We start from the raw sequence: 14,860 nt of genomic DNA on the forward strand, positions 1-14,860 counted from the left end.
GCAGAGAAGGTAGGTCAGGGGAGACCTATCAGAGAATTGATCTTTCATCTGAAACCTCCAAATTAGCAGGCCAAGTTTGTGCACTGCTGGAGTCAGATTGGGGTGGAGAGTTGGTAGGATGAAAAAAAAAAATGGCCCAGGCACAAAGAACATCATGTGCAAAGGTTGAGTTGAGTTGGAGAGAATGAAAAAACTTTCACTTGGAAAGCAGAACACAAAGGTCAAGAACAAGGTGAAAGGTTAATCTAGAAGGCAAGCTTATGGCAATATATAGCATTTTGTACTAAAGGTAATATATGATCATTTTGAATCCCATATTCAAAAGAAACAGCTCTGACAAGGATGTGTCTTCCCATTATAATTCACAGCTGCCCTAAAGCAAAAACTCCTTCAGCTTCCAGGCAGCTTAGAGACCTCTGTGCAAACAAGTCAGAGTTGGACAGGAAGTCGGAAGGACAAAAGAACAGAGAGCATGTGCAACTCTGGAGGTATGATACGATCAAAATATTCCTGCAAAGAACTGCCATCTAAAAGGATGGCAGGATGCACCAAAATCTCTAGGTTTCATGGACACCTTGTCTATTCACAAGGCTACTATTTTTATCTATTTGCAGAAAAATGACCTTTTTTTAAAAAAACTACTCAAAGATCAATTTGGCCTCTTTTTGTTTTCTAAGTAATGCTTCTAATTCACTGAAAGAAAGAAAATATATATATATATATATATATATATATATATATATATATATATATATATATATATATATATATCAATGTTCCCTAACAGTTACAAATGTTATTTGTTGATATATGTTTCTAAAACTCCAAAGTTTGCTTCAATCAACCTTTTATTTGGAGGCAAGATGAATGGCCAAATGCTGTTGAAAACAATTCCACCAACCAAACACCAATCAAAGTGTTCCTACAGGGGATATTTTTGTGAAAGTATTCGAACTATTAAAGCAGAATTCACATTTCTGAGAAGAATAACATAAATTTCTGCCTTTATTTGGCAATACACCCAAGAAAATATGTGAGATTTTTGTCTATGGGTGCAAACAGGTTAAAATGACCCACAGAATGGATTTTACAGAGTTTAATGCTGGGCAGTATCTCAGGTCCTGTCTTTCATAAAAAGAAGTTCCCAAGTACTTGTGAATATTACTTAAGTGTGAATGAATGTTCTGGCTGGGCAAGACCACAGAAATGTGCGTTCTCTCTCATTGGTGCTGATTTGATTTTCATTCCACTTCCACAACCCTCCGCTAACTGATGCTATCATTCCTCACCCAGTCCCCTAGACCTTCTCATCACAGCACCTCCTCGCCCATTGGTAGCCACACTCTCAACAGGAAGATGGAACTGAAGTGACAGGGCAGAAGAGGAAAAGAGGAGAGGGACAAGAGGAGTGGCAATTCTGTCCTCCCTTCCTTTGGGCTCCCTCCATTGGTTCTCATCTCCCCCCAGGACCATCCTCCCATCTGTTGCCTTAAATGATCTCTTCCCTAATCCTCAGAACCTCATCCTGGTTTTCTGTAGCTCCTCACCCTTTCCCAGCACTGCCCATTGGGATCATTCCCTAGTCACAAGTCCCACCCTGAGAACCTGGAGTTAGGAGGAGAGAGATAAAGAGTGTGCCTCCGACTAGGAAGAAGGAAGCACATGGGAGAAGAGGGAGACACCTAGGCTGAGGCAGAGTTTGTGGAGGCCCAAGTTGGCAGACCAGGTTCCATCAAAATGTTACAGGTGTAGTCATCCTCTCCTCCAGCTATAACACTCAAAAAGTAGTTGTTTAGAAAAAGAGGGCTGGGGGTGTAGCTCGGTGGTAGAGTGTTTGCCTGACATGTGCAAAGCCCTGGGTTTAATCCCCAGCACCACAAAAAAGAAAACAGAAAAGAATAGGGCTAGTCTTGGAATCTGCCTAAAAAACACAGCCTAAAAAATATTGTTTCTAAAAAAGCCATACATGATTGCGTACATTATTAGTACCAGCTCCTCTGGAAACTGAGGCAGAAGGATCACTTGAGCCCAGGAGTACAAGGTCAACCTGGGCAACACAATGAAACTCCATATCAATAATAATAATAATAATAACAACAAAATATTAAAACATTGTTTCCATTAGAAAATACTTAAATGAACACTGGAAAAGAATCTATTTATTTATTTAAAAATAATATTAGGAACCAGGCACAGTGGCACAGGCCTGTAATCCTGGTGGCTTGGGAGACTGAGGCAGGAGAATCACAAGTTCAAAAGCAGCCTCAGCAACTGAGGCCCTAAGCAACTCAGAAAGACCCTATTTCTAAGTAAGATATAAACAAGGACTGAGGAGGGCCAGGGTTGTGGCTCAGTGGTAGAGCGCTCACCTAGCATATGAGAGGCCCTGGGTTCGATCCTCAGCACCACATATAAATGAATAAAATAAAGGTATTGTGTCCACCTTTAACTAAAAAATAAATACTAAAAATAAAAAGTCTGAGGATGTGACTCAGTGGTTAAGCACCCCTGGGTTCAATACCCAATACCAATGAATAATAATAATAGGAGTAGAATGCTATATCAGCCTCATCTTCTCTTAAATTTTCAGCGATAGCTAAAATTTTCTTCTAATTAAAAGGAAAATATTTAATTCATGTTGTAGTTGTTTCACTTGAAGTAGTTAAAGCCTTAGATATAGACAATAACCCTCCAGGATGGAAATGGGACACTAAGGGAAGAGGAGGCCTAGCAAAGATTTGTTTGGGAAAAGACCAATGGGAGCATGGGCTCTCTCAGCCAAACAGGGCCCTCTGTGCTGAGGATGCTGGGCGTGGTGACAGGATCTGTTTGCATCATCCTCAGGACTTTCACTAATGAACTGCTAACAGCAAGATCCTTCCTAGTAACTGGCATGCCTTCCCATCTTACCATGCCGAGCAAACCACACCTGCAAACCAAAACAATTTTCACCTTGAAAATAGTAGAAATTTTCATTCCAGGGTGACTGGTATTCTATATATTTAATTGTCACAACTACCCCTTTAAGTTACATATTGCTCTTTTACAGAGAACAGGCTAATTGATAATTCAACTTTTATCAATCTCACTGACAGCTTCTGGTAGAAACAAAAACTATAGTTCCTCATTTCTTGTCAGAGGTTCCCTGAAGTTATCAGACCATTAAGATTTCTGCAGCCACTCTTACCTATCCCACTAAAATCCAACCTCTACTTAGTGTTTAATTTTTCTGCCTCCTTAATGGAAGCATTCATGGAAACCTTGTCTTGTCCATTAAACAAAATATACTATAGTAGGGGATAATGACTTTCACTTTAGTTAGAATTTGTTTTAAAGTTTACATTAAATTTTTGATTTGAAAACTAGTTGTCATTCTCTAGGCATATATTTTGGCCTTTTGTTGAGATAAAACAAAGTTGTCAAGGCTAAAATCATACACAGCAGCTTTGTTTTAACTTGCAGGAAGTTGTCAGCACACAATGGAGTGTCAGCATGTTCTGGCTGTGGTTGGCTTCTGCCTGCTGACTGTTTGTGCCCCGTGACCCAAGAACCATGTGGTGTTTATTTATATTTTTAATTCTCCTTCCAACTCCTGTAGAGGAAATAATGAAAATACCTATGTACTCACAACACAGAGAAAACAAAACACAGAAACAAAACAGAGAGAGTTCTGAGATGAAGTTTTAACTAGCAGCCAGCCTAGAAATCCAGCATTAGAACTTCAGCAACCTTCATTTGAAAGTCTAGAAATCTAGAAATATTTGCATGTGTACACAAAGATATACTGATGGAGATGTTCTCTACAGCACTGTGGAAATGAGAAAATTTGGAAACAATACAAACATCTATTAATAGAAGAATAGCTAAGCACGTTGAGAAATACTGTGCTTTGCTTGAATATGTACACACACACACACACAGAGGAGATTGGAAGTAGATAGATTGATTCACATGGAGAAGTTTCTAAAACAGCTATGTTAAAAAATGCTCTATATATTGCTGTTATATAAATATGGCACAATAAAAGTATACCTGAGTTATTTTTGTAAAAAGACTAAAATACCAAATGTTGGTAAAGATATGGAGCAACTGGAACACTCAGATACCACTTAGAGGGGGTGTAAAATAGGTACACTTTGGAAAATTATTTAGGGCTTACCACACACTTGCCCTCTAACCCAGTAATTCCACTCCTAGATATTTATCCAAGAGAAATTAGTGTTTATGTACACAACATGAGGTATATAAGAATGCTCATAGCAGCTATATTCATAACAGCCAAAACCTGAAAACAACTCAATGACCATCATCAGAACAGGTAAGTAAACTGTGGAATATTCACACAGTGGGATACTACTTTGCAAAAAAGAATAAACCCATACACACATGAATAAATCTCAGAAACATTCTGTTGAAGAGAGACCAGGAGTCCATATCGATTGTACGAAGTTCCATAACTGCAAAACTAATCTATTATGACAGCAGTCAGAATAACGATGAGCTCCAGGGAGAAGTTCTGACAGTAAAGAAAACTTTCTAGAACAATGGAAACGTTTATATCTCTATCTGGGTGGTGGTCACACAGACACACAGGTACGTTAAAGCCCCCCAGTTGTCACATTTAAGATTAGTGCATTTTATGTATGTAAATCATAAATTGATAAAGTACTGAGAAGGAAAGAAGAAAAATGAAAGGGGGAGGGAGGAAAGAAGGAAGGAAGGCAATGAATAAAGGGGCTCACACAAAAAATTATCAGGAAGGAAAAATTATTTTAAAGGGGGTATGATTTTAAAGAAATTTATTAAAATGCAGTTAGGAGGCAGGGGACGTAGTTAGGTGGTAGAGTGCTTGCCTGGCATATGCAAGGCACTACATTCAATCCCCAGCATCAAAATTAATTTTAAAAATTTTATTGTAAAGTAATAAAATAAAGTGTAGTTAGATAAGTTTCTATAACTATTTAAGTACCCCAGCATACTTGTCATATTTGATTTATAATAAACAGTCCCTTAATTCCAGCCCTACTATAGTGTTGGTTTAATTAAGTATAAATATGTGCAACTGGATACATTTTAGTAAAGCTCCTATTGTGTGAAGAAAAACTTTATTTTCCCATAATACGTTAACATCATAATGTCAACAATGTAAGGAGGAGACCCCAGATGAGAATTTTGGTAATGCATAAATTACTTTATCAAAGCCATTTGTCTCCAGTGAGACTTACTCTCTGGATGTTAAGACCACTCTCTTCCTGTCCTCTCTCTCACATAAAAACTGGATAATAAAATTAAATGGTGGAACTCAAAGACTCCAAACCTGAGAAGCCATCTGTTATAATCACCTAACCTATAATGTACCACTGACAAACCAGAAAAGCAAGCAATGAACTTGGAAACACAGGGGAAATAAATATGAATAAATGTAGCAGAAATTATAGGATTTCTGTAGGGTGTAATGGTTTATAACGTGAAAAAATTAGATCTACAATAGCTATGTCAATATGTTAAGATTCTCGGGTGATGGTAAAACTTGAAATTTATCTTATTTTTCCTATATTTAAAATGATTAAAAATTGTTTAGGTATTACATTTATGAAATCAAGTAAAAATGTTATCTTAATAGCTTGCTTTGGAATTTCTCTTGGGGAAAGAATTGTCATTGTTTGGGAAAATAACTTGTTTTGCTGTGTGTGGGTATTGGTGAAAATCTAAACGACTAAACAGATAGCTAAACTGCTTTTTCTTGTGTCAAGGAGTGTTATGCTCTACAGAGGATAAAGGGGAAAGTGGCAAGGAGAAAGCATAAGCCCAGGAACTAGAGCCGGTGGAGCCTGAGGATACACTCCGATAATGGGGGTAGCTGAGGGTACTTAGGAACAGGAATGCCTAATGCTCAAGTTGAAATCATTTGCACAACTGCAATATAAACCCCTCCTCCCTCTCTCTGTGCCCCCTAAATCTCCAGTGATGTCTTCTACACTTGGAGACTTCATGTTGAGTAGCTTTTTGTAAAAACTGAGGAAGATGATATAGGTAGGCCAGGATTTCTCAATCTCAGCATGATTGACAATTTGGACTGAGTAATTTTTTGCTGGGGAGTAGGGCCTGTCCTCTGTATTGTGGGAGATTTAGCAGCATCCTTAGCCTCTACCCACTAGATGCCAGTAGAACCCTCCCCAGTGTTAACAATCAAATCATCTCCAGATGTTGTCAAAAGTTACCAGAGGGGTAAAATCACCCCATTTGGCAGCCTCTGGTTTAGTCCTACCCAACCCAAGACAGAGAACACACATAGAACCCGGGAGCTGGAAGAAAAGGTGACCTTGAGAAGCATACTCCTTGAGAATTACCTGGATCTTGAGAAAAACTATGGGCTGTCACAGGAAGATCTCATCTAGAGATCAAAAGGCCTGGACAGCCCACCTAACATCTCAGTTGTACCCAGGATAAATTTCAAATATTTCCACCATTTTTCTTTTAAATTTTAGAAAACAAAAGAGAAAGGCGAAGAATTTATTTTTCCTTTTTTCCAACTTATAATTAATGCAAAAATAATATTCTTACACACATACAAAAAACCAAGTGTTCTATAAGAAGGAAGGAAGCACATCTCTCTCCTGACATATGCTCAGTCCTATAAGAACAGACTAAGAAGAATTTCAAGTGCCACCTCAAAGAAGAATTCTATTACAAAACAAATTTCAATTGAAATATTAGAATAGAAAAAGTATATGTTTGGGACTCTATAAGAGCAAAGGAAATTCAGTTAATTGCAGGCAAGGTAACAACAAAAGCAATGAAGCTATCTTTGTCTCTTCTTCCTCCATAAAGTTTCTCATAGAAAGATCACTAGACTCTAAAGGAAAGAAGTGGAGGAGACCTTAAAAGAGTCTCTACAACTCTCCCCTAATGTACAAAAGCAAGGATGGACCAACAATGTAAGAAAACGCCATGTCAAGGTTACCAGTGGCAGACATCAAGAGGACTTCCAGATTTAAAGATATTTTAAATTTTTATTTATCATACACTCATATGTTATTTAATATGTGCCAAATATTGTTCTATTATTCAAATATTCATTGCTTTATTTTTCAAATATTCATTGCTGTATTTTTCATATGAATTTTATGAGACAGATACTAATATTAGCCCCCTTTAAATAGATGAAGGAACTGAAGCCCAGGATCAAACAGGCCGTAAGAAAATGGCAGTCAGGATTTGAATGAAGGCAAACTGCACACAGAGAAAATACATAGGACCATTAGAAAACAAGAAAATTCAAAAAGAAGACTTGAAGATGTAGCTCCAAGGTAGAGCACTGGTCTAGCATGTGCAAGGCCCTGGGTTCAATTCACACACACACACACACACACACACACACACACACACACACAGTCACTTGAAGAACTAGAGAAAATGTCTCTGCCTGTAGCTGATTTACTATTAAATAACAGAATGTGAAGAAAATTTCTCAACAACATTCAAAAAGTTATTACATGTATGAACCAAAGTTTATAGGTATAATGAAAAGGACACAAAAAATGATGAGGAAAAAATACATGTAAACTTTAAAAAAAAAAAGAAATAGTGAATGTAAAACCACAATGAGCAGATCAGGGGTCTGACATAGGTATGATATAAACCCCAGACGGAGGAGAAGCATAATAATAGAAGAAACCCTCCCCAAGTCAAAGGAAGACCCGAGTCCATAGATTAAGAGGATTCAGTTATTATTTTCCAGATAATTATTACCAGAACTTCATATGCTGTCCAATACAGTAATCCCTGTGTTGTAGCTGAAAATGTAGCTAGTGAGCAGCTGAAAATGTAACTAGTGCAACTGAGGAATTAAATTTTTGTGTTTTATTTCATTTTGGTTTATTTAAATCTAAATAGCCATATGAACTAGTGGCTCTTATATTATATAGCACAGTCTAAACATTTGAAACAAAATAAAGAGTTCAAGAATAAAAAGGCTGCAGTACAAAAAATAAGTAATTAACAAGTTAGAAAGGAAAATATTATTATAACTATGGTTTTAAAATATGTGAATGTGCAAACATCAAAAATATTCTTGCAATATAATATGCATAATAAAACACTAATAATTCTCTGGGTCTAAAATCTCATATCAGAAAGTTTACATTTTACATTCAGAGAAAGAAAAAGATAGTGCTTCATTATTAATTGTTCAATTATTTCTTAAGCCATTAAGGGTAAAACTACCATTGGAATAAAAATAGAATTTGACTTCTAAATCACTCAAAGGTGCGGGGGGGGGGGCACATTTAATGATTGTTTAGTCCATTCAGAATGCTATAACACTACAAACTGGGTAGTTTATAAGCAAATTTATTTTTCATAATTTTAGAGAGTGGGAAGTCCAAAGATCAAGGTGCTTGCAGATTTGACGTCTGGTAAAGGCCTACTTGTAGATTCACAGGTGGCACCTTCTGGCTGAGTTCTCTGATAGTGGAAGGCACAGGAGAGTTCTTGGAGGGCTCTTTTATAAAGCCACTCATTCTATTCAAGAGAGTTCATTACCTCTCAAAGACCCCACCTTCTAATACCAGCAAATCCGTGATTAGTTTTCAACATTCAGAGCATCCATAGCAATGACCTAAGAAAATGCTCAAGAGATAATAGTGAAAAATTGTGAGTAGGAAAAATCAGTATATAAAACTATACACATTATAGGTCCCAATTTTTGCCAGGCATGATTGTGAAATACCAGCAACACATGGGAAGCTGAAGCAGGAGGACCGAAAATTCAAGGCCAGCTGGAGTAATTTAGCAGACCTCATCTCCAGATAAAAATTAAGGGATGGGGACCACTGGGTTCAATCCTGGCACCACATAAAAATAAACAAAATAAAGGTATTGTGTCCATCTACAACTAAATAAACAAATAAGGGATGGGAATGTAGCTTAGTGGTAGAGCATCCTGGGTTCATTCCCCAGCTCAATGCAAAACAACAACAACAACATCTAAGTCCCAAGTTTTAAAGTATGTACATATAATAAAAATTGAAAGAAATGCATGGAAATTTAGAAATTGCTAACTATGGGTGACTGTATGTACTATTGTGTTTTCTAGATTTTCTATAATGAACATTACCTCTTTTATAAAGAAAAATTAACATTACAAAAGAAGAAAACTATAGGCATATCTAGACTTTCAGAATTCAACCAACCAATAATCTCAAATATCTGGAAGATAACTCAGTATTAAAAATTAAGCAAAAAAGATGAAATGTCCAAAATGCATGTCACAAAGCCCAGCCCTGAAGGTTTGGGTACTTTGTCCCATCAAGAATGCCATTTATGCCTTCTTTTACACATAACTTACTTCCAACAAACTTGGTTATCTGAGGTTGCAGAATCCCTGGGGTTGCAGATAAGATAACAGGGGAAAGTGATAGGGTCTCTGCCTAACAGCAGGGAATAAAGGACAAAAACCAAAAACATAAAACATGTTGGGATACAACTCTGTGGTAGAGCACATGTATAGCATCCAGGAGGCCCTGTCTTCAATCCCCAGCACTAAGAAAATAAATAAATAAAGCAGACATAGTCACAAAGCTGTCCAGAGCCAACTGGACAGCATTCCTGAACAACTCCACACTTCTCTCTAAAACCTGAGAAAACAAACTACTCTGAATTAAAAAGTGTTTAGACAAAGTCCATTTTAATAATAGACTGGTTGGGGGGTTGGGGATGCGGTAGCCTGCTTGCCTGGCATGCACGCGGTGCTGGGTTCGGTCCTCAGCACCACATACAAATAAAGATGTTGTATCCGCCGAAAACTAAAAAAATAAATAAATATTTTTAAAAAATAGACTGGTTGGTTGAAGAATTAAGAAAAGTTCCTAATGCATTTTAGAGAATTAGTCACAAATATTTCCAAGAAAAAGTTAAGGTGCCTAAAGAGAATCTTAGCTACCCAGAGTGACTCACTCCTGCAGGTTCCCGGTAGTTGGAGTTTTATTATATTGAAAAGGATTTTATGGTTGACTGTGTCGACTAGTGCAAATCTGGAGAACAATCTGGAAGGAAATGATTAATGACTGCTTCTTTCCAAGGAAGTTTAAAAATAAGTAACCATAGGCATATCAGAATCAGTGTTGGCGCAGCACTTGCTACTATATGCAGCCAAGTTATTGATAATATTTTGGCTCAAATCCATATTTCAAGTAGGATGTAGGTATTAGGTAGGCAGTTGGGATCTATCAGTTATCAAGGTAAAGTCAGCAGGAATAGCTATTCCACTTCCTTCATACTTTCCTTCTTTGCTTCTGACTTCAAAACATAGGACTAGAAAGACCAGGAAGAAGAAACTGATTATGTTTATATCCGTGGAACAAAGATTAGCAAGTTGGCAGTGTTCCACTGTTTTTGTTTGCAGGGTGGCTATCACAAAACAAAAACAAAAAGATAACTTCTACATCTGTAGCCTGATTATTTGAAAACAGACCTCAATATTTCCTCCTCTTTCAATAAAGCAGAAGATGTCTTTTATTTTGCTTATCTATAAGGTGCTTGTTTGCTGATATGGGATTAGTTCCTATTTCTATATGAGAGCTTGACAAAGTCTATCTGAAGATGCTGTTTCCTGAGTTGCTCTAGAAGTGCTCACTGCTTTGAAATTTGTCAAAAATCCAAGAGAGAATTCCCAGGGTTAAACAGAAAGACACAATCGCAAAGTGGCTAATCATTTTTAGCATTCTCACATCTCTGAATTCCTAGGTGTTTTTTGTTTGTTCCTTTTTTTAAAATTACCTTACTGGCTAAATACCTTACTGGTTGCTTTTTCCATGGATTACAAAATTAATACATGGTCATTGTCACAATTCAAACAACATGAAGATGTATGAAATAAAAATTAATAAAAACCCACCCCCAAAACTCTCACTCTCCTCCTAAAGAAAACAATGTTAACAGCTTGAGATATATGTGTGTGTGTGTACATATATACATGCATATGTACATATATATAGACGTATACATATGTATACATGTGTGTATATTTCTATCTATCTATATATATACATATAGATAGATACATAGATAGATAGATAGATACTTCTTCCTAAGCATATACAAGCATACTATATGGGACTTCGGGGGTTTTTCCTAATATTTTTAAACATTTATTTATTTATTTATTTATTATGTGGTGCTGAAGATTGAACCCAGTGCCTCACATGTGCTAGGCAAGTGCTCTACTACTGAGCTACAACCCCAGCCCCTTTTTTTCTAATTTAAATATAGAAACTTTGTTTGTTTGGTACTGGGATGGAACCCAGGAGCACTGTACAAATGAGCTACATCCCCAGTCCTTTTTGTTTTTTATTTTGAGATAAGGTCTTACTAAATTACTGAGAGTCTCACTAAGTTACTGAGGCTGGCCTTGAATTTGCAATCCTTCTGCCTCAAACCCTAGAGCTGCTGGGATTTTAGGCCTGCACTATCACACCCACCTTCTTTGGTTTTTGCCTTTTGTTTTCAAACAAAAAATGGAATATTATATATACTACATGCATCTTGCTTTTTAGTCTTTAAAACATGCCATGGACATTATCTATAAACAAATAGGTAAATCAATCCATTGCATTATTTTTAATGGCTGTAAAGTATTCCAAAAGATGCATGTCTCATAATTCATTCAACCATCACCCTGCCTTTCCCAACTCATGGACACTTGGGATAGACCCTTAAGCATATACTTTGTATCATCTAATTTCAGTAAGAGAACTCCTAGAAGTGTGGTTTCTAGGTCAAATGAGACATTGTCACATGTTTAAAAATTTTAAAACAAAATTAATGTTAGACCTTCAGAATTTCTGTTCCCTTCTTAATTATACAAAATTTCAGTGTAAACCTTTTACATGGCTTTACATATTTTATTTTTAAAAGCACACATATTATGCCAAAAAACACCCCTGTCATTTATGCTTGTGTAGTTATAAATAAATAAATGCTTAAGTTATGGCTATGATGGCCAGTGTTAAATCATTGTGCAAATGCTTATGCCTTGGTTTATGAAAGTAGTAATTCATTGCGGAAACTCCACCCCCACAGCCATGTGCCCGCAGCAGAGCTGCAGCTCTCACATCCTGTGACTCCCGGCCACTGAGTGACTATATAACAATCAAGACCTACATATTTTCTAATCATCAATAGTTAACCTTAAAATGTGTATGGTGGGGCAAACAAGTAAACAACAACAGACATCAAATTAATGACCATTTGAGGTTTCTAATATCCACAAATTATTTGTAACATAATGAATAATTCTGCTGGCCTGCACCACAGACTGTGTCCCACAAAAAAAAAAAAAAAAAAAAACACACAAAAAAAACCCCTGTAACCAATATGTTGCTATTATTACACAAACCTTTCAAAAACATGTTCTTCTAACATTTTTCAACAGAATCATTGATTGAATCTCATTGTATATTTTGTTCTTCTTCAGATTCAAGACTATAATTGAGAGCTTTAAAAAACAGTCTTAAAGAAATACATGAACCAATGAAGTTCCTTAAAATTTAATCTCAGACTCCTCCATATAATCTAAAGACCTGAGCACCAACAGAGATTGTTAAGACACCGCAAGTTTGATACAGAAGTATGTGACATGCAATTAATCTCCATTCATACCCTGCTCTACTTGTCAGCAAACAAAGGTTCTGCTTTAGAAGGAGATCTGAAGACTTCAATTAAAAACAGTCAGCTAACAAGAAAATAATCTAAACTAAAAGAAGGTGGCAGGTGCAGAAATGAGTTGTTTACCGAAGTGTCAGTTTTGAACAATAAGGAACTTCACATCAAAAATGTTGAAGGAGTGGCTATCATTGCAAGCCTCTGAAAACATAAAGAAATTTTCTACCAAAGCTGCAAGTATTTTTCATGCCTTTATTTTATTTATTTTTAATGTGGTGCTGAGGATCGAACTCAGGGCCTTGCACATGCCAGGCTAGCACTCTACCGCTGAGCCGCAACCCCAGCCCCTGAAGTATTATTTAATAAGCTTGTAAAATAGGTTTCTTCTCACTGAATGACAGATACCAATAAAAAGGATCACTTTATATCTTTAAAATGCAAGGGCAGAATTGAACTTCTTGCCACTGTTCCTTCTCTCCTGAAAATCAAAAACAATTACAGCCTTCCTTTACAAGTCTAATACTGAACTAACAGCAGAGGGAACAGCTGGATTTCTTCTTCTCAGATACCCAGATGATGTTATTTTACCCTACAAATAGTTTTCTACTCCTGAAGTTTAGAATTTACCCCAGTTACAAGCAAAATGGATGTTGGAAACCTCCCGTCAAAAGAAATACCTAGCTGACAGCTCTTACAGAGAAGCAATCCAGAATAGAAACAGTGCTTCAAATAGAAACCAAAAGGACTTGCCAAATATTTGATTAGGAGGCATTTATACTAAGATAACAAGATAATGGAGATATAAAACCAATTAAATTGAGAGAAACTGAAAAAAAAAAAAAAAGTACAGTTGGCAAAAGTATGACCTGCCCAAAGCAGGCCATCTGTTAAATATGTGTCAAGTGTATCACTGAGATGCCAAAAGGCTTAATTCTGAACAGTTTCCTCCTGGGACCCTTATGCAATTGCAGATTCCAGGCCTCTGTCCTCCCTAAAAGGTCAGTTACAGGAAAGCAAGAAAAAAATTACTTTCATTGTGTGAACCAAACAGGTGCTTAGAGTATGGCTTTAACTCTTTAAAGGACTGCTTAGACATTATGGCTGAAGGTAACCCCATCCAGACACTTATAGAAAAGAAAGGAATGTAACACTGAGTATGAGTCTGTCTTGGGTAGGGCAATGACACCCCTATAAGTGGCAGGCTGGCAAAGGAAAGCCCTAGGTTTTGCACTGACAAACAGCCACGTAACACCAGGCTTGGTCCACAGGACGCGTGAGCCCTTCACAGCCCCCTTGAAAGCCTCAGGGACCTCCATGCAGGAAGGTGCAGTTCTTCTGTGACAAGCAATGAGATAAGGGCTGGGAAGGAAGGAAGAGGGCGAAACCCTACAAATGTTGGGGGAGTCCTGAGGAGAACTGGATAAGGTGAAAACCAGGCAAGGTGACAGGGGAGACCAGGAACCTGGCCTTCAGGAGCTTAGAGGCCTGGGAGGCCAAGTGGAGGGGTGGAGACCTCCTGAGGAAAAAGAAAGTGTGGAACTTAAGGGAGCGACAGGGCCCCCCAGAAGTGGGCCAATGGAAAGCAGACTTTGGGGGGTTAAGAAGGTTCTAGAAGGTGATGGAGTTGATAAGAAAGCCTGGCACTGGGCGGCACTGGTGTCTCCTTCCCTGTCTTCAGCCCAGCACTGGAAGGACCTCCAGAGGGGTCAGTCAGGGGACCTGGGGCTGGGCCAGGGCTTTACCTTCCAGGAGCCAACGGATCTCCTCAGGGAGGGCGGCGGCCTGCATTTGGCGGGGCGGGAAGGAGGCCTGCTGGAGGCGGGAGAGGGGCGTGGGGCCTGCTCGGACAGCGCCGGCTGGAGGGCGGCGGGCAGCGCTCTGAGGCACCTGAACTTCTGCCGCAGCTGCAGCTGCCGCGGGGCCCAGCCGCAGGGCGGGGCCGCGGGCCGGGCGCGCTCAGGAAGTGGCGCGCGCAGCGGGCCAGGGGCGCGGGGGCCGGGGCGCGGGTGCACGTGGCGCTCACACCCGGAACCCTAGATGGGAAGACCCGGGCGCCCGGAGCTTCGCATCACTCAGGGCCAAAGGTGTGCCGCTCCCGGTCCCCGCCAAAACAGAAGACTTTGACTCCAAGGAGCCGTGACTCTTGGAGACGCCAGCCTAAGTACTGAGCAGTTGGTCTCCAGGTGGCAGGTTTAAA

At 38.5% G+C, this 14,860-nt stretch overlaps 1 protein-coding gene across 1 annotated transcript in view; it reads right to left on the minus strand.

Annotated features, from left to right (window-relative positions):
- Skap1 (src kinase associated phosphoprotein 1) overlaps nt 1–14,584 on the minus strand; it is a 286,124-nt gene extending 271,540 nt beyond the window's left edge. Inside the window, exon 1 of the mRNA XM_076870617.1 lies at nt 14,406–14,584. Within this exon, the coding sequence (XP_076726732.1) occupies nt 14,406–14,451 (46 nt within the window). The 5' untranslated portion in view covers nt 14,452–14,584. The remainder of the gene's footprint in view (nt 1–14,405) is intronic.
- Nucleotides 14,585–14,860: the final 276 nt, after the last annotated feature.

The sequence above is a fragment of the Callospermophilus lateralis genome, chromosome 11, assembly GCF_048772815.1.
Source record: "Callospermophilus lateralis isolate mCalLat2 chromosome 11, mCalLat2.hap1, whole genome shotgun sequence".
NCBI classification, from domain to species: Eukaryota; Metazoa; Chordata; class Mammalia; order Rodentia; family Sciuridae; genus Callospermophilus; species Callospermophilus lateralis.